The sequence below is a fragment of the Lampris incognitus genome, chromosome 11 (genome assembly GCF_029633865.1).
Source record: "Lampris incognitus isolate fLamInc1 chromosome 11, fLamInc1.hap2, whole genome shotgun sequence".
Taxonomy (NCBI): Eukaryota; Metazoa; Chordata; class Actinopteri; order Lampriformes; family Lampridae; genus Lampris; species Lampris incognitus.
In genome coordinates this window covers 10,823,024-10,844,312 of record NC_079221.1, presented here as the reverse complement: position 1 = coordinate 10,844,312, position 21,289 = coordinate 10,823,024, and the positions used below count along the sequence as shown (strand labels likewise).

The following is a 21,289-nucleotide window of genomic DNA, read 5'->3' as shown; positions in this document are numbered from 1 at the left end:
TTCAATGTTCTGACCAACGGCATGAACCAGACACACAGACCGAATAGTCGGTGCTCTGATATACACTACATTAACTACAACGTGGAACTGGAAGTAGTTCAAAATGCCTTACGATCTTCAGAAACTGCATTCAGTTCCATTTACTTACACCACCATGTCGTGCATGACGACACCAAATAACTTGGAACATTCAAGATGCAGTTTTCATAAATCCCTTTGCGACCGTGTACTTTTAAATTTGGGGTTACTTTAACTTAAAAAAGCTTTTCTCATCTTTAACCCAATCATGTATATTGTTATGCCTTTTTGTAAATCCCATTTGCGTACACAGGTTTCAGTTAAGCACTATTCTTGTTGCGTGTTGGCATCCCTAACACTCATTACCAACAATTTCTCAAAACCCAGATGCCAATGCAAAAGGCTTCCGGGTAGAATCAAGACTGTTCAGACAAGTTCCTTAAAAACAACCCGGAAATACCCATTTTACGTTTCTTCAAATACTGGGATTTTGTGATGAATGTCATTAAATTAATAAAAAGTCTTGAGTTTGTTGCGGTGTTAAAAAAAAAAAAAATTTGACTGCCCCTCCGTCATCCATTAGGAGTGAAAAGTGTATCGTGTCAAACCAGATCCAAGACATCAGAAATCGGGGTAGTCAACAGCACATTGTATCTGACATCTCCCAGCTGGTCTTGTTTTAAGGTTGTGCAATAACTCACGACAAAATCTATAGATACAAACTTATTAAAACAATCTATATTTAATTTGCAAACTTATATTAGATTACAGAAAAAGGTATTTGGAAGAGTCAGTACATGTGTTGCTCAGTTTTAAAAAGGAGTTCTCTGCAGGGAATACATAAAGACCTACACAACCACATTTCACACGTCAATAATTTTCAGGTCTACCTTTTAGCACTGGCCTCTAAAGGATACTATAAGCTACAATCATCATAGGATCCATATACTTAATTAACAAACAAAGCTTATTTTCCTAGGAAGCCTGGGTTATGGAGGTCTTTACCTTGCTGGTGCCATTCTTATGTAAACACTACCAAGGTGTGACAGGGCGGGGAAGGGATAATTCCTTAACAACTCCAGAGTACAAAACATAAAACAAAACAAGCAAACGAGATCAGGAAAACAGCTGCCTGCAGAACACAAGGAAGCCGGCCCAACACAGTGGGAGATAGGAAAAATCCAAAATTATTGTCCAAAACACACAAAAAAAGGAAAAAGTATCCACGCATTCGATGGAGCAGGCCCCATCCTGGGATGCAATGGCAACTACAGAGGCCACACTGGCTTCCACAGTGTCACGATGCGGCAAAGCCGACACTACGGTGGCCATCATGGAACACTGGATCTTCGAAAAAGTCTGCCAACTGTAATCATAGCAGGGATAACTATTCACACACAGTACACTATACATTCTCCAACAGCAGTGGGTTGTACAGAGGGTTTTTTGTTTTATTTGAAAGTGGGATGGCTTATTGAGACGTGGATAGGGACATAGAGAAACTTTAACACGGTGCTCCGGCCATAGACTATAGTTCCTAGAGAGCTGTGGTGCAGGTGCACGTGTGATTAGGAGCCAGGGAAAGGAGAGGGGAGCCACACACACACACACACACACACACAAACGCACACACCTCTTCTACCTCAGAATTAATCAACACCCCTGAGAGGCCGGGCCAGGAAAGAGGTGGGGGAGGGGACACAGGAAAGGGGACTGGGGGACTAGGATCCTGTGGTGACGACAACTTGAGGGACTGTGCTTGTTGGAGTGAGGGAGGTGGGCGTCGAGAGGCAGGTTAATCGTCATCGTCGTTTTCGTCATAGTCATCCTCGTCGTCGTAAGACACTGGAGTCTCCACACGAGACCCGCTGTAGTGAGAGTCGTTTGAGCTGGAAGCCATGGTGCCATCAGCCCCTCCATCACTGAGGGGAGAAGATAGGAGCATAGTGTTTTATCAATTCATTCGCAGAGAATGAAGGAAAAAGGTGAAGGGGAAAAAGAATGAGGATAACAAAAGAGAAAAAATTTACAAGTTTCAGCATTTGTAGAGAACCTAGTTTTCTACTTCTAGTCACATTTCTGTCACATCTACAGCGACGACCTCTCACCTGCCCACAGGATAACGAGCTCCATTAGCTGAGGATGCTCCAGTGATGTAGACGTTACTGATGGGACCCTTTGCCATCTCTACGAGACACAAGAAAAGAAAGATGACATGATTCCCACATTATGTGGCAGACCTGAGATGTCTGGATCTGTCACATTGACAGATAACGCACAGTATGGCACTTTTGTGTAAGTTGACACAGTATTGTGAGGTACCATTGTTATTTAGTACAGTGGTTGAGTGCACACTGTTCTAATCAATGGCAAGAACCACATACATCAGCATGGGAGCAATCAACTTTTTCATATAAAAAGTTTAAACTTTGTTTTGAGCAAATTTGGAGATAATTTGCATCATTTAGGAAACGGGACAACAGATATATAGCATGGTACACTAGCCAATTTCTAAGTTGTGAATGAGAAAAGTTAAACGGAAACACCAAATTAGTCTCTTTAAGTAAAGTGTACTGATAAAAACAAGTGGCAATAAAGGGTGTTGGAAACTGAATTTTCTAATAAATGACAATGTAGGAGATAGTCAATAGCCATTCCTTCAGCCATTGTAATACTGCCAATTAAATTTCCTCATCTTTGGACAATGCGGTATGACTAGCTACAACAGATATAAACTTACAATACTAACTCCCATACTAACTCTCATTGGAGGAGTTAAGTCTCCACTTCTCTATCCTGAGAGTTATGCACTTGTTAGTGGGAATGCTGGGCATTCACACTATTGCTTTGCAGTTCTTCATTTATTTATTTTTCTTCCGCCCATTTTTTTATACTTTGTAGCTCCTTCATACTTTTAGCTACTGAAACCATTCAACTATCAAAATGTTCAACTCATTAAGGGCATTATTGCTCCCCTTTCAGATTTTTCATACCTTTTGAAATAATCAACTTTTTTCAGCCATTTTTTGAATGGGAGTCAATGGGGGACTCTTGCAACCTTTCCACCTCTTTTACTCCTTCATACTTTTAGCCACTGAAACCATTCAGGTATCAAAATGTCCATCTCTTTAAGCCCATTAAGGCTAACATTTCGTTTTTTTTTTTTAATCTTTTATACTTTTAGGCATACTAAGCTTTTTCTATTTTTTCAAAACAATGGAAGTCTATGGGGAAAGGTTGAAACCCTCATCACCTTTGAACTGTATCTCCTCCTTTATTTTTTGAGCTAGAAACCCCATTTAAAGCTTAAACAGTTCAGGAGATTCAGCTCTTTCAGAATCCTATTCAGATTTAAAAAATATTTTATAGTTTTTGAACAATTCAGCTCTAAAGTTTAGCAATTCTGCCATACACTTTGCCTGTTAGAATGTTCAGTCCCTATTGTGACATCACATATCAATTTGAAACTCAACTGCCAGCCTAATGGTAGGCTAGTGACTTTCTGACTTTTCCTATTTATCCATTTTCAGCAATGTTATCGCGAGTTCTTTGAGCAGCTCAGCATTCACACGCTTTTTCTGTGGAAAAGCATTTTTCTAGTTAGCTGTTGTTGTTGAGCGAACTTTTAGTCTTATCGAACCCTGTGTACAGAAGTTATTTATTTGCATTAATGATGGAAAGTGAGCTCCATTTTCTTTGGTCAACTTAAAAATAAATAAATCACTTAAAACTTTACAAAGCATTTGGATGGAAATATGACTTGCAGGCCCTAGCTTGGTTCTAACCTGTGACGTAGGGCTCCAGAGCTTTAGGCACTAGGCTGCGTGCCACTTTGAGGTCCTCTGGAGAACACTTCCCCACCTCCAAACCACAGGCCATGCCCATCCGTTTCAGCACTTCAATGTCATCGTGGATCTCAAACATGTTGTCAAAGTTGAACAAGTACTCAAACCTGCAGATGGATGTGAAAGTAAAGAGAAGTTGGGATGTCAGTAAATGAAACATGAAACAGACAAGAGACCAAACTAATATGTCCCTGCTCACATCTCATCTTAGATTATAAGCAATATTAAAATGCATAAGAGCCTTACAGTGATTCCTTGTTTGCTTAAAAAAACAAACAAACAAAACAACCCATACGACAGTTAAAAGAATAATGATTAGCACAAAAGACATACTTGTCATTGGAGATGCTGCAATCAATGACTGTCTTCTTGCTGGTGTTGACAATAATGAAGGGAAGGTGGATGACTGAGTTTGGAGGAGGGGGCCTGTTTGTCTGCTGCTCTGTCTGTCTGTTCCGTTGGACCAGGTTCTTAAACGCTATTTGCTGTTAGGAAGCATTAAAGAAAAAAAGTTAAGTTTGTTTTTTTATAAGGAAAATCTCCTAAAAGAGACTTTGATTATTGATAGAATGCATCAAGAGAACTGTCATGATAATGAAATATCCAATTTCATCATGTTTATTTGTAAGCTTCCAGAGGACAAAAGGGACTGGGGCAAACATTAATTCACAGCATTTAATTGTGCAAATAGACATTTCAACACTATTGCGTCCTCAGTGTTCCTTTCACTTTGACTCTGATGAAGACACAGTAGTGTCGAAACGATACGTTTGCACAATTAAAGGCTGTGAAATAATGTGCTCCAGTCCTTTTTCTCCTCTGGAAGTCTGCTGCCCTTGAGCTGAGAGGCACCTGATACAGCTGTATTTTGCTGGAAGATGCAGAGAACCCTGTTTCATCTTCCTATAAGCATTTGTTTGGTATAAAAAGCAGCAAAAACTATTCCAATCGGTTTTAACAACTTATGAATGTGAATTCATGCACTGACTCTATCATGTGGCTAACCTGGTTATATCGCATTCTGAAACACCCTTCAACTGTCAGGAGCATCAGCAGCCTTCGTCAGGGATTGTCACAGGTGTGCACGTATGATGTGTGTGTGCGTGTTGGGAGATGTCAAAATTTTCCTGGCAGCCCAACAATTGGCAGCCATTTTCAGTGAATGTATGGAATCATCATGGAAGAGCTTATTGCTAAAAAGAATACAAAATCCCCTATTTGGAATTATGTCGGTTTTAAACCAGATGCAAACGGCAAGCCAAAGGACCTAATTCAAGCGATTTGGAAACAAGAAGTGCTGGCAAAAGATTTTAGTGCTACCAATTTGCACGAACATGTGCGAGTACACCATCCTGCAGCGCATGCTATGCTAGCAGAAAGTGCAGCGGCCCCCAAAACTGCCACTGGAAAAGCCCTGCTTCACCAGCCCACAATCCTTGGTGCTTCTGCCAAAAGTAGTAAATATAAGGACGGTCTAAGATGGGTGCGATGGCTGTGTCTAGATATTTTGCAAAGGATATGTCTTAACATATTGTGGAAAAGGAGTACTTTAAGGAGTTGCTCTAAACTTTTGATAAGCAATATCAGCTTCCTGAGTGAAATATTACTCAAAAACCACCATACCAGATCTCTGCAATAAAGTCAGGGCTGATATAAGTAAAGAGCTGGGGGCAGCAGACTTTGTCGCGCTGACTATAGACATGTGCTACCAACATGGTCCCCTAAACGAGTGTCACAGCATACTGTCCCGAAAGTTGGAAACTGCAAGCAAAATGTCTACAAACGACATATATTCCCGATGACCACATAGCCAAAGTGCCAGCCAAAGAGCTGCGAGAGTGCACTCAAGAATGGGGGCTCACAGAGGAAAAAAATGGAGTCAACATTGTTAGAGCAAACATTATTAATGCCATCAGGGACCTCGACTGACCATGGTTTAATTGTTTTGGACATAACCTTAATGTGGCTGTGAATAATCCCATTAATAAAGAGAAAGCAAACACCGACCGAGCCTTTGGTGTATATAGATGTATCATTGGAGCATTTGCGCATAGTTGGCAGAGCCGATGGGAATTCCGCAAGGCACAAGCGGAACTTGACCTGCTACCACATACCTTGACAAAGGTAAGCCCACACCAGGCCTAAAGAGCCAAGAAATAATATAAATAAAATAAGCATAGCCTATCTGTTCCACCAAATTGGTCTTAGGTTATCAGCTTGCATCAACCATCATCAGAGCTGAGCATATTAATGTTGCTTGCATTTTTTTATAACCTTATTAATTAGGCCTGGAAAGTTATCAACTCAGGTTTGTATATTAGCCTAGGCTATTTCATGTAGGCCTATTTAACAGCCACCTAACATGTCTCCAGTTTTAAAACATTAGCCTAATTATTTTGTGTTTGTTTGATCACAGAAAGTTGAATCAGTTTATCAGCCAATCAAATCGCCCAAGCATAGTCTGAGTGTTGAGGCAAACCGAATGACTTGGCCTTTTGTACATAAACCTGTTAATTCAACACTGTAACCAGGGTTACTGTTAGGAATTTGTGTCATCTGCCAACATGACCGGCAACATTTTAATTTACACGACATTTGGAAAATTTACTGGACATCCATATGCGAGAGGTGTGTAAACCTATTAGTGGTGCATTTTCCTTCCCACCTGTAATATGAGCTCTTGAAGTTGTGACTGTTTCTGCTTAATTCTCTCCAACCGCCTCTGTCTCTCCACCTATAGTTGAACAGAAACAGGGGAGGTAACGTCTGGTTAAGAACAATAAAACAGCAAACAGGGACAGAGGTGACAGAAGTACAATGCTCAGGTTAATGTGAGCACATGTGGCACTTAAATGTCAGTGCTCTGAATTCACTGGAATCTCATCCCCATATTTAAGATTATACTAATAAAATTCAATAAGTTTATGTCCAAGACAAAGTTGGTCTACACTAACTGTCCAGACATTGGGACTAGCAAATGAAATGTTACCCAACCAGTTCCACATTAGTTCCTAGAATTACTACTTTTGCTCTCCAACGGTAGGTTCAAGACAGTGTGTGTGCATTATTACCGTTTTACATGCATGTGTTACATTTCTATTCAAATCTTTAGGACTTAAAAATAAATAACTAAATGAGTAAGTAAGTAAGTAAGTAAGTAAGTAAATCGTTATTTCATCAGATATCTGGACCATGGTGTCAGGCTACATAAAAACTGGTTGGAGAGACTCGCCAGTCTCTGCATAATGCTGTCTTTATACATGCTCAATAACCCAGGTAAGAAAATCAAAGAAAGTTGAATCAGTTCATCTGGATACAACCTTTATTGACAGAAACGATCCATCACTCATCTAAGTGACCTCTTCAGTATAACTGACTGCAGGTATCCCCACCCTTATAAACAATACAGTTGCATAACGACCAAAACCAACAATCGGTTTCATATGCAAATATGGGCGTGACCATTAACTAGAATTACAATGGCCATGTGTACTATTCACAGAGGTGTCTTTATGTGGGCTCAATAATCCAGGTAAGAAAATCAAAGAAGGTTGAATCAGTTCATCTGGATACAACGTTTACTGACATACGTTTCATCACTCATGTAAATAACTTCTTCAGTCTAAAACTGACTGCAGGAATCCCCACCATTACAAACTACAGTTGCATAACGACCGAAACCAACGACCAGTTTCACATGCAAATATGGGTGTGACCATTAACTACAGTTTCAATGGCCATGTGTACTATACACAGAGGATTTGGGAATGTCCGCAATCACAGCATTGTAAGACAGCGACAGAATTGATGGCAAATGGTGATGGGGGACATCTGATTGTTGATGTTTAACATAAACCAATACGTACTGATCAGTACTTAAGGTTTGACTCTCATCATCCACTGGAGCACAAACTAGGAGTCATCAGGACGCTGTACGACCGAGCTGGCAACGTCCCCCCCGACACAGCGGCCGGGAAAGGAGAGAAATCCCACATTAAACAGGACTTGGTTAAGTGTGATTATCCTAATTGGGCATTTGCCAAAGCCAGGAAGATGCCCAAACAGTAGACCAGCCAAAGATGAGGAGAAGAAGGACAACAGCTGCCTAAGCATAAACCAGTGGTGATTCCGTATGTGGCAGGAGTGTCGGAAAAGCTGAGACATGTATTTTTCAAACACCGTGTCTCAGTTGCTTTCAAACCCCAAAACATGCTGAGCCAGAAGTAGGTCCACCCCAAGGATCAGGTCCCCGGCACAAACAGAGCAATATAGTGTACGCTGTTAAGTGCCAGGAGGATTGCCGTGACTTGTACATTGGGGAAAGAGTCTGTGAATGTTCTCATTCATCCAGGTCATGGTTATCCAAAGGAATTGAATCAAATGCAATTGGACTTGGTTATATATCCGTGAAGACGTTTCGCCTCTCATCCAAGGGGCTTCATCAGTTCGTGCCTTTCTGACTAGACCAAGCTAGTCTGACTGGCTGGTGATGAAACTCAGATATTTATCCTCTTTGGAGTCGTTATCAGAGCTATTGATGTACATGGCTCTTTGTGTTCCGATGTTTAGCAACGCCCGTCTTTATCAGAGCTATTGATGTGTGTGGCTCTTTGTGATCCGATGTTTAGCAGTGACGGTCGTTGGGGTGTTAGTTTCGACTTCGTTAGTGCTCCATTCAGTGGTCATGAGTCGTTGGAGCCGTTAGTGACCGACTGTTGTTCTTGGAGGCTAAGCTTCTTGAGTCTCCTGGGTAGAGATGAAAGGACGGCATTGTAAGTGGGAGATAGGTGGTGCCGCAGACCTCCTCCTCTGTTGAGGGATGGTTTTTCCAGTTTTGCATAGATGGCTTCCTTCACCCCTCTTTCAAACCATCTATCTTCCCTGTCCAAAATGTGTACGTTGCTGTCCTTGAAGGAGTGTGTCTTCTCCTTTAGGTGTAGATAGACTGCAGAGTCTTGTCCTGAGGAGTTTGGCCTTCTGTGTTGGGCCATCCGTTTGTGAAGTGGTTGTTTGGTTTCTCCTATGTATAGGTCAGTGCGATCCTCATTGCATTGTACAGCATACACCAGATTGCTTTTTTGGATGTGTGGTACACGGTCTTTGGGATGAACCAGTCTTTGTGTTGCTGGGTTTGAAGTATACCGGGATACGGTGTTTGTTAAAAATTCTCCTGAGTTTCTCGGAGACCCCAGAAACATACGGGATGTCTGTGTTATTCTTTCTGTTCCTTTTCTCCTCATCGCTCACCTGGTTGGTCTTTTTGGAACGTGTTGCAGTTTTCATAAAGGTCCAACTGCGGTAGCCGCAGGTTTTTAAAGCTCCGCTCAGGTGTTTGTGTTCTTCCCATTGGGCCTGAGTGCTGCTGGGTACATTGACAGCTCTGTGTTGCAGAGTTCTGATGATGCCCAGTTTGTGTTCCAGAGGGTGGTGTGAGTCGAAAAGTAGATATTGGTCTGTGTGTGTAGGTTTCCTGTAAACCCCAATGTGGAGGCTCCCATCTTCCCCATTGTGGACGTCACAGTCCAAGAAGGGCAAACTATTGTTCTTTACGTCTTCCCTTGTGAACTTAATGTTCTTGTCCACTGAGCTGATGTGTTTGGTAAACGCTTGCACCTCTTGTGTTTGGATTTTGACTCATGTGTCGTCCACATATCTGAACCAGTGGCTCGGAGGTGTTCCTCTGAAGACCTTTATGAAAACTGCAACACGTTCCAAAAAGACCAACCAGGTGAGCGATGAGGAGAAAAGGAACAGAAGGAATAACATAGTCATCCCATATGTTTCTGGGGTCTCCGAAAAACTCGGGAGAATTTTTAACATACACCGCATCCCGGTATACTTCAAACCCAGCAACACACTCCGACAAAGACTGGTTCATCCCAAAGACCATGTACCACACACCCAAAAAAGCAATCTGGTGTATGCTGTACAATGCAATGAGGATCGCACTGACCTATACATAGGAGAAACCAAACAACCACTACACGAATGGATGGCCCAACACAGAAGGCCAAACTCCTCAGGACAAAACTCAGCAGTCTATCTACACCTAAAGGAGAAGACACACTCCTTCGAGGACAGCAACGTACACATTTTGGACAGGGAAGATATATGGTTTGAAAGAAGCTATCTATGCAAAACTAGAAAAACCATCCCTAAACAGAGGAGGAGGTCTGCGACACCACCTATCTCCCACTTACAATGCCGTCCTTTCATCTCTACCCAGGAGATTCAAGAAGCTTAGCCTCCAAGAACAAGTCGGTCACTAACGGCTCCAACGACTCATGACCACTGAATGGAGCACTAACGAAGTCGAAACTAACACCCCCAACGACCGTCGCTGCTAAACATCGGATCACAAAGAGCCATGCAAATCAATAGCTCTGATAACGATGAGCGTGGCTAAACATCGGAACACAAAAGAGCCACACATATCAATACCTCTGATAACGACGGGCGTTGCTAAACATTGGAACCCAAGAGCCATGGACATAAATAGGTTTGATAACGACTCCAAAGAGGATAAATATCTGAGTTTCATCACCAGCCAGTCAGAATAGCTTGGTCTAGTCGGAAAGGCACGAACTGATGAAGCCTCTTGGATGAGAGGCGAAACGTCTTCACGGATATATATATACCAAGTCCAGTTGCACTTGATTCAATTCCTTTGGATATATTGGGGAAACTAAACAGACGCTGGCCAACAGAATGGCACAAAACAGGAGCGCTAACGCGTCAGGCCAGGACTTTGCAGCCTACACCCATCTACAGGCCAGTGGCCACTCTTTCAAGAATGAGGTTGTCCACATTCTTGATAGGGAGGAACACTGGCTTCAACAGGGAGTCAAAGAGGCCATCTATGTTATGAGGGAACGACCATCCCTGAACCAATGGGGGGGGGGGGGCTAAAAGTACATCTGTCTCTATCTTACAATGCTGTGATTGCAAACAATCCCAAATCCTCTGTGAATAGTACACATGGCCATTGTAACTCTAGTTAATGTTCACGCCCATATTTGCATATGAAACTGATTGCTGGTTTCAGTCATTAAACTGTATTGTTTATAAGGGTGGGGATACCTGCAGTCAGTTTAGACTGAAGAGGTCACTTATATGAGGGATGAAACATTTGTCAATAAACGTATCCAGATGAACCGATTCAACTTTCTTTGATCTGCATAACGTTGTTGAAATTCTTTTGACCAGGTAGGACAAACACCGGTAAACATGCACGTGTGGGAAAACATTCCAGTTGCAAAAAAGATTGAAACATGATATTAACGTGGCCATGACAATCAATATCACTGTACAACAGTGTTCCCATATAGTGTGATGTACATCTGACAACTGTGTTAGTTTTTGTCCCAGGATCCATTTTTAGAAGGGTGGGGAACTTTTTACTGTTGAGCTGACGGCACACCAGCCACAATAGATGCTACAACTTGTTTGTAGTCCCAAAAAAAAAAAATCAATTGCAATAGGTCTATTTACCACTGCCTCCTACACTGAGCCATACCAGACTACTGTTCTACTGGAATGTAGTCTGTCCAACAGAAATGGCATATCGTCATTACCTTCAAAAGAATAAAATAATTTATTAATGGAAAAAAAAAAATCAGGTTTCAGCTGTAGGAACATGTACATTTCATTTGTAGTATTGTAATTAGCATTACACTTTGTGCTAACTTTAGTCGAAGAGTAAATTTGCAGAGAATTATATTTTCTAATGTGAACTGATTTTCACCTGAAAACCATACTTTGCTATAACTTGCATTCACCAGACATATGTGCACCTGTAACCCTTACAATCAATCCACTGTAAAACATGCTGGATTTTGTCTTGTTTCAGAACCATTAAGTGAGTGATACACTAGCTCTCTTCCACCTGTCATGTTTTTCTGCAGTTGGGTTCATGTGCGTTCTGTTACCTCTAAGTTTTGGCATTCCTGAGCCGAGTTGGTGGGAAGGCCAATCCATTTGATTTCTTTCTTCTCTTTAGAAATTATGTTCATGGCCATGAGGACATTGAGTGCATCGTACACACGCCGTCGGATGTTCTTCTGATCGTACACATGCTATATGGGAAAAGGTGAGAGAAAACGTACACCATGCAAATGTCTACATGACAACAAGATTGCACAAGTACTTGCAGTGCAATAAGTTGAACCTGTTTGAGTCACACACACACACACACACACACACACACAAAAACTTGTATGAAACGTATGAGGGCTTTTAATTTGAAACACACAGGAAGTGGCAACACTCAGTCAGGGCCAGACATTCACGTGTACATGGCTGGTCTCTGCAGTTATTAGACTATGTCGGGCATAAAATACGAAGTGTGGGATCATTTTGAGAGGGTAAAGGGCGACCCCAAGAAGGTAATACGCACATCCTGCAGGCAAAGATCTGCCTATCATTCGGTGACCTCAAACATGGCAAGTTGTCCTCCAAACCTGCTCGTAATGCCCCTCCCCCGAAATCCATGGCTCACTGAGGTCATCAGAGTAAAGGGCGGGGCTCAGAGCAGCAGAGAGAAAACCAGAGTCCATTGATCTCAGTGACTATCAGCGTCTCCTAGCGTCACTCTCCTCCAGTTTAAAAACAGCTAAGACCACTTACAATCAGAACAAGATCTGTAGCACCACTGATGTTAGAATTTTTTTTTTTTGCCTTTTAACTCAATCCACCTCCTCTTTCAACCTCCACTCTGCTCATTCCTGACGCGTTTGTCTCGTACTTTACTGATAAGGCTTCTGCCATCAGTAACCAGTTCTGAGCCCGACCAGCTCCATCTGCTGCTGCCAGCTAACAGTGCCTCACTCACGTCATTCTCCCTCCTGACCAGGGAGGAAGTCTCCCATCGTCTGCTGGACTCTCATCCCACTACCTGTCCGCTGACCTTATACCATCCAACCTCCTACAGACCATTTCCCCCACACTTAACCCCACAGTCACACACAGCATCAACTCCTCGCTTACAACAGGTGTGTTCCCCACCTCATTTAAGCAAGCTCAGTTCCCGCTGCTGCTCAAAAAACCCTACACTCAACCCAGTCCAGGTTGAAAACTACTACCCCGATCTGGTGGCCGAGTGGAATAAACCGCCATTCTTGCAACCCGCTCGTCATGTGGCTGGGAGGTTCGTATCCCAGACTTGCCGTAACCGGTCACGGCCAGAGCGTCCACGGGGTAAGGCATTCATTAGGCCACCCTTACCCGAGGGATAGTGGGTGTAGATCGGTGTAGTGTTCGGGGACTCGTCGTTCTCCAGCGACCCCTCTGGCCCACCCGGGCACCTGCAGCCAAGCAACTGAAAGCATTCTCCCTACGCCTCCTTCGCAGCCTGAAGGTGATGCAATCCATGTGAGGCTTCAGCGTGTAAAATAGCGAGAGCAGCCGACACGAGTTTGAAGGAAGCTGGTGTTACGACTATCTCCTTCCTGTGGAAACGTGAGCCAGGGGAGTTACTCGACAAGAGTTCTGGCCATATGCCATTGGGTTAATCGGGTGGGATAAGGGGAAAAACTAGAAATAAATTTATAAAAAAAGAAAACTACTACCCTTTCTTTCAAAAAATACTTATGTGTGCGGTCTTTAACCAAGACTCTGAATTTCTTTCTGAGAACAATCTGTATGATCCAAATCAGTCTGGCTTTAAGCAGGGGTCACTCTACCAAGACTGCACTCCTTTCAGTAATAGAATCACTGCGTTTGGCTCGAGCTGCTGGTCAGTCCTCAGCTTTATTGCTGCTAAATCTGTCAGCTGCCTTTGATGTGGTTAACCACCAAGTCCTCCTCTCCACACTCACTGACTTTGGTATTTCAGAATCTGCTCTCCGCTGATTCAAGTCCTACCTCTCAGGGAGCTCTTTTAGAGTATCTTGGAGAGGAGAAGTGTTCAAACTGCATGGCTTATCCGCAGGGGTACCTCAAGGGTCAGTGCTCGGTCCCCTCCTCTTCTCAATATTCACCTCCTCAATTGGTGCAATCATCCACTCCCATGGTTTCTCATACCACTGCTATACTGACGATACCCAGCTCTTCCTATCATTCCCACGAGATGACCTCAGTCTCGGCACAGACATAGTCATGCCTTGCTGATATCACTGCATGGATGAAAGAACGCCACCTTCAGCTTAACCTATCTAAGACTGAGTTCCTTGTCACCCCAGCCAGTCCACCCTTACAACAACAGATCAATATCCAGCTCAGATCAACCCAACTCATGCCCACAAAGTCTGCCCGAAACCTGGGTGTCATGATTGATGACCAACTAACCTTTACGTTTCACATGGCCTCGATTGCTCGGTCATGCCTATTTGCCCTGTACAACATCAGGAAAATTAGACCCAACCTGTCTGAGCATGCAGGACAACTCCTGGTACAGGCTCTTGTTATATCACGCATTGACTACTGCAACTCCTTACTGGCAGGTGTCCCTGCATGCACTTTCAAACCTCTGCAAATGATCCAGAACGCGGCGGCACGTCTGGTCTTCAACCAACCCCAAACAGCACATGTCATACCGCTGTTTATATCCCTCCACTAGCTCCCAGTTGCTGCCCACATCAAATTCAAAACCTTAATGCTCGCTTACAAAACAACAACTAAAAGGGCTCCCACCTACCTGACCTCCCTCATTAAGGTCTACACTCAGACCCGCTCACTACGCTCTGCCAATGAAAGGCGCCTGGCACTTCTGCCATAACGAGGCCCTAAATCACTAGCCAGACTCTTCTGTAGTTCCCCGGTGGTGGAACGAGTTACCAAACTCCATTCGACCTGCTGTGTCCCTCTCCATCTTTAAGAAGAAGTTAAAGACCCAGCTCTTTCTCAAACACCTCCACACCTGATGCTATTTTTTTTTAAATTCGCTTCTATGCACCTTTGCCTTTGTGCACTTCCTGCTGACACCTATGTCCTTATTGAACTTGAACCTAGTTTTCTTTTTTTGACACTTGCATTGTTGCCTTCTGACTAGATCCTTGCTTGTGTTGTATTAACTCTCACATGTGTGTTGCTTTGGATAAAAGTGTCTGCTAAATAAAATAGTAAATTGTAAATGAAATTGTAAATAACATGTGTGACATTATACTGTGTTGAAATAAATTAACAAAATGTTCAGTGTCCTTGCTGGTTGTTCCAACACAATTCAGAATCATTGTTCATTACCTCTTTTGCCAGTGTGGGTAATAGGAGGCTTGTTTTGTTGGTACGCTTGTAAAATTCATATTTTAAAGGCTTACAATTTATTGTGTTAGTGTAACAAGTTCATAAGTTGTGAGATATTATACTATGTTGGAAATTAACAAACTGGTCAATCTCCTTGCTGGTTGTTTCGACACATTCAGAATGATTAGCGCTTGTCGTTAACAGGCAGCTTGCTTCATGCATGCCCTTGTAAAACACATTTTAAAGGCTAATTTTTATAGTTTTGTATTTCTCTGTAATGTAGCAGTGTTAACGACGTTACTTATAACATTCTTTCACAGCCAAAGAACTCAAACCATTTTCTGATGCCCCAAAAAATATACATTTAAACAATCAAATTAATATCATAAACGTGCGATGACTTGTCGACAAATGCCTTGAGCCGACGACTACTGGTTGACTGGGAAAATCTTTGGTCGGGGGCAGCCCTAAAAAAATATTGTATTATTCTTTAAATGCTTTTCGTGGTTAAGAGATAAGTTATAATCAACACTGCCACTGGCTTCACAATAACCAACTAACTCTTTATAATATCTGCAACAACAAAAAAAGACAATTTGAGCATGGTAAATAGGCAATCTTAAATAATACCCCTCTCAACCATAAGATCTGGAAACTGGATCTTGGGTTTTCCACTACTGAGATACTGGTAGTACAAGTACATCACTTTTTAATATTGTTTTCCAGTCAACCCAAGCACAGTTTTCCAAAGTGTCACGAGTAAATTTGGGTGATCTGATCACAATAGCTGAGAAGAGAATTCTTGATGGCAGTAACCCTTGGTAAAGAGTAAACTATATTGCAGACCTAGGGACTGTGTGCACTTGGCGATTTCATACTGAGGTCAGTCTTTCATATTAAGGCAAATGGGTGACTTGAATGTTTAAATGACTTTATCTGTAGTGTTTGCAGAATAAAAAGTACCTTATTTTTATAGCAGCAAGATCTGAAAGTTGGGAAGAAGCAGTTTACAAAACCAAGGTGTATTTAATAAACCTACATTTTAAACAAATTTTGCAGAGTTCATATTCAATTCTAAATCATTAACACACAGTAAAGCCATTCAGGTGGGGCCTCATCCAAGTCAAGTCAAGTCAATTTTATTTGTATAACAAATCCACCAGAAAAAGGAAATGTGAATCTTGTTTATGAAATTGTTGTGGATAATCCACTTGGGAGTGACGTTACAGTGAAGCATGTGTTCAGTAAAACTATCAAAATGTCAACTTGCCTGAATTCCTCATCTGTCTAAATGCAGTGCAGCTGGGCAGGTTTTCAGGCTGCCAAACCTTATGCATTAACTGACATTTTGGGTTTCGTTAATGTCTTTCAAGCCACTGCTAGCAATGAATGACTCAGCTGATATTTATACCCCTCGATTTTGAACAAAATCTAAATGTCTTGTTCAAAACGCTTAATGAGTCCTACACTAAAACTTGATTACTGATAAACAGCACACTGTTGTTAGTGTCATAAAGAGGTGTCAACATTTTCTGCTTTTATATCAGAGAATTATCACCACGTTCCAGATAATTCTGGTTCAGCTTCAGCACTTACCGAGTCATTAGGGGACATGTGGTTATCAGTCGAGCTGAATTCTGCTACCAGCTCATCTGCCACTTCATTGTAGGTTGTGACTCCTTTCTTCTGGACTTTCTCACACACTTTCATGGAGAAATGCCTTAAACCTTTCCCATTCTTCTCACCTTTCTTACCTCGTTTCCTGTGGATAGGGAAAACATCTCATAACACTGGGCTCAAGTAATGTAGAGTGAATAGGTTTAAGCCTACATGCACACCAAAATTCCTATATTACCCTAATTGAAATAATATTCTTAAGACATTACCATGTAAACACTACGTTTTTATTATAACCATGGGCTGCACAAGGTCCAAATTACAGAGGGCACATTTTGACTATAACATATGGAGCATGCCAATATTAGCCAACCTGGTTATTAAAAGGGCTGTTTAAACATGTCAAAATCTTAATAGCTCTATTCCTCTAAATTGGGAATCATAACGCAACCCACCACCTGACGAGTGACAACAGCTCTCATCTGGTGTTGGCAAAGTTATTAAGAAGAAAAATCAGCAAAACCAATAACAAGTCGTTTTTCAATTTTGACCAAACTTGATATGGCAACAACAAAAAAACCTGACTGTGGCCTTTAAAACAGGAGGGAAAACTTGCACGTAGAGGCATGTTATGGGTGTGCTGCAGAAGAAGCTTTTCAACATTACCCACCGTTATTCTGACTGATCTGTTACACATAAGCAAGAATATGAAGGTTTTTTTTTCTATTTTACATAAATAATGTAAATTAAATTGTTCTCTTATTTAGAGTAAGAACCCCACTGGAGTTATTGCGTACATGTAAACTCGGAGTCAATGACCCTAAGTTTGCCAAATAATAAATCCATTCACTTTGTGGTTATGACAGAATGGGATGATGATTTATGAAAATAAATTTCAAATACCCCATCCCAACTTCTTGAAAACACACCTAAATGTGGAAACACAGCTATTTAATAGCACATGTCCACAGAAGCTAAGCCTTAAATGATATCTCCAACTTTGTGAGGATGAAGAAATTTGGAAGGAAAAGAATGAAAACTCACCCTGAAGACCATGGGGAGGCATCTGGTGGCTGGGTCTGGGTGAGGAACTGGGAACTGGGTGTATGCGGACTGTTTACCAGTATGGTATTGGAAACAGTGGGCCTCTGGGGTGTTCCAATCACCTATAATTTAGAGAACAAGGGTAGCAAATATTCAAATATCCAAAATTTTCATTTCAGGAGGGTTCCAGTTAAGGAAAAATCCCCTAGTTGGTTAGCTTCTTATTGTACATACAAAAACCCAGTATTTTGAAGTGGGGATATGTGAAGTACCAATTTCATTTAAAGCATTTTAATTTAACTGCATACTGAGTAAATTATTAAAATATTCATTTAATCCTTCGGGTGACATTTAGAAGGTAGGTGATCTATTCCTTAACTCAGGTGAACTCTAAGCTGATTTCCGTTATGTATATATTCCATGTATATAATGGGATGATGGGAGTAATCCTGCTGACTGTGGAGTTTGATCAGCTTAGGATCAACTGCCCCCACCCACTGTACACCCGGTCACCTCACAATGATAATGGAGGGGCTTACACAACAGTAAGACACACAGGAGAAACCAACACTACACATTTCCACTCCACTGAGAATAAAGTAGTGCACGATTAAGACAGACCTAGCTTAGTGCAAAGTTTTACATCGTCTTGAGATATGTGTTTGTGACGTCAAGGAGCTAAAAACGATCTTAGTTTGATAGCGATGCAAAATGCCACTCACCATATGGGGCACATGTTGCATGTGTGGAGCAATGTTCACGTTGGAGGGTCCGAGGGTTTTGGGCAGGAGCTGTTTGGCAACAGCTGTGGGCTGAACAGTAACCAAGGACAAGACACCTAATAGAAGGGAGGGGGACAATTTGATCAGAGGAGACATCTGAACTGTGTAGTTCCATTGCCCCCTGTTGTTTGAACAGTAGTCATATGGCCCTGCACTTGAAAGTTGGTGGTTTAGTAAAATTCATGCTTCTGTTATTGGTATGAAAATACAAGTGCCAGAAACATTTCACACAACACATATTACCAGGCAATTAAATAACAACTTACCTTTACTGGGGCTAAGATTCTGATCAATGAAAACCTTGATTTCTCCGTTTGTTTCAATCAGACCAGCCTGTGGAAAAAAAGAGGACTATATGAAGTCTATCAAAGCTCCATTGGCTTCCACCTGAACTTGCAATGTGCTGCTGCACCACTAAAAAATGTGGGTGTAGAAGAGGAAATTCATTGCTGGGTTGCACTCAGCTTTTAAATGTATACATCAGTACAGCAAATATAAAGAAATTACAATATTTTCATGATGATGAAAAACAAGCATATTTTAAATATTGTTTTTATATTGTGCACGTCTGCAGATACCTACATCTTTAGCCATGATCCAAAAGGACCGGGGAAGTAAAGCTTCAGGCTGAAAAGAAAAATCTTCCTCTAATGATGCTCAGGACCCTGGTTAAATGAAATTGAGTACATCATGTAATATACAGTGTATTTCTCAGTTGTATTCACTCCTCTCCTAGTCAGCTTAAAAGTTAAGACAACAGAAATCTAAGAAGATATGGTATTATGCAAGACAAAATCATTACTCGAACCAGTTATTTTTCGGGGTTTTTTTTAAAGTTTTTTACATTGCACATCGGACGACACATTTTTGCTGCAAGGCCCTTATCTGCATGCAGCCAACACATTGTAAAGCTAGTTACAACACCAACGTTAGCTTGGCTAGCCGGCAATTTTGAGGACAAAACCAACACTGGAAGGCGAAATATTAATGGAGGACAGTCTGAACTGTATTAATCCTCTGATTAATTTGTTGTTTTGTACAAATCCTCAACAATTTTTGACGATCCAACATGCACCCAACTTTTACTTAGCCATCTACATAGTACGGCCTAGTTTAGTTATTGACCACGTCCGGAGGGGAGGAATCCTCCAACTTCAGCTACAGGTCAATGCAAACATAACTTTATCTTACCAGGCCAGAGATTTCCGTAGTCTTAAAATGGCAATTTAATCTATTTAAGAATAGCGAGGCTGTTCAGGGCACTAACAGCATCACTATTGTATGCCGATGGCAACGAGCAAGCTTTTGTTGAGCTTGGCTAGCTGCTTCTAGCTAACAGGTTATGATTGCTGACGCTAGCTAGCTAGTTAGCTTTACACACGTTTGGAAAGGATTCGGACGAAATTATGCCATCATATCACTCCTATTACAAATTTCCGGGATTGGTTGCAAAGTAATGAAATGTGCATGCGTTCTGCAGGAAAAGCAACATCAATGGTCCGTTTCTGTGCACTTACGAGTGCACTCTTTGCCTCTTCGACGGGCTGTTTTTGTTGGCATCTGAGAATGGAGGAAGAGGAGGTCTGAATCCCTGCCGCCAAACAGGAAACTAAGCCAGCCACTGTCCATATACTTTCTCATTAATTCAACGATTCCTGAAAAATAACTTGTGTTCTGTCACATACAGCTGATTAATGGCGCCCTGATGTCCTGCTGAAGTGTTAAATTTGTTTGCGAGCGTTCGCTTGAAACTAATACCGAGTTTTGCCTTCTGACTGAGTGTGACCAGTTACGAATACAATTCTAAACTAAAATACACTAATCAATGTGTTAGCCACTATTTATTTAAATGATGCCGCGTTTAGCAATTCCCTTTTCATTCGGGTGCCACTCACCTCCACGTGTTTCACATATACAACATTTCAACATAACGATACAATCTAAACACATCTAAACAAATGTCCATTGCGTTGCTCTGTCCCAACTATGGTCTTGGTGTTTTTCAGCCGCCAGTCGTCCTGATACCAGCTACTGTCACGTACCTGCAGCCAGCCACAAAGTCAACTAACTAATCGCGTATACATCGAAAAACCAGTTAAAGAGAAAAATACATTTTTGACCAAATCATTTTTTTGGGGGGATGTTTTAAATTTGTTTCATACTTACACGAGTGTTAACGTTTAATGTTTCTATTGCCGCATCTTTACAATATGCTGCGGTGCACAAGTTTCCCCACGGACAACAATAAAGTCTCTCTTTAATCACCTCTCCACGTATCTGTGTTGACCGTCGGTCCATTTTTTTATTTTTATTTTTTTTTGTATTACTCGGCCGGCTTACATCGAGCTGCGGCTTACTCGGTAGTCAGCCTTTGCAGAAACGATAACTGAGCGGAAAGCGCCGGGAGAAGCGAAGCTTGGGCGCGGGTGTGAGGTGGCTGGCTGGCGTCCGAGGGTAAAACAACGGTAACGGGCGTTTAAGGTTTGTGAGGAGCTGAAAAAAGAGCGTCCGGTCGGCTACCAGGGGCTGAACTTCGGGAGTAAAACTGCGAGCTTGGGAACATCTTAAATGAATAATGAGCAAACGTTCACGTAAATCAATTCAGACATGCCCTCGGCTACGTATATGGCACGTCTGGAGGCTAGCTGGCAGGTTGTGCTCAGTTAGCTGGCATTAAATGTAGTCTTACTCAAAATGCGCTACCCGACGAAAAGGACACGGCTAAAGTCCCGCTAACCCGCAGCGTAACGACGGCGCCCCGTTAGCCGACCGGCTTGCTAACTGGAAGGCTAATAAGCCACAGCT

The 21,289-nt window shown here is 41.9% G+C and overlaps 1 protein-coding gene across 1 annotated transcript; it reads right to left on the bottom strand.

Annotated features, from left to right (window-relative positions):
• Positions 1–752: 752 nt before the first annotated feature.
• On the bottom strand, positions 753–20,038 carry tfdp1a (transcription factor Dp-1, a). Its single transcript, XM_056289696.1, has 12 exons — positions 20,002–20,038; positions 19,067–19,149; positions 18,751–18,817; positions 18,425–18,540; positions 17,703–17,824; positions 16,638–16,803; positions 11,792–11,938; positions 6,529–6,597; positions 4,197–4,348; positions 3,804–3,970; positions 2,127–2,205; positions 753–1,940 (listed from the first exon to the last, which is right to left on the bottom strand). Exons 2-12 carry the CDS (start codon positions 19,076–19,078, stop codon positions 1,814–1,816), a joined length of 1,224 nt encoding a protein of 407 aa, XP_056145671.1. The 5' UTR covers positions 19,079–19,149; positions 20,002–20,038; the 3' UTR covers positions 753–1,813.
• Between the last annotated feature and the right edge of the window lie 1,251 nt (positions 20,039–21,289).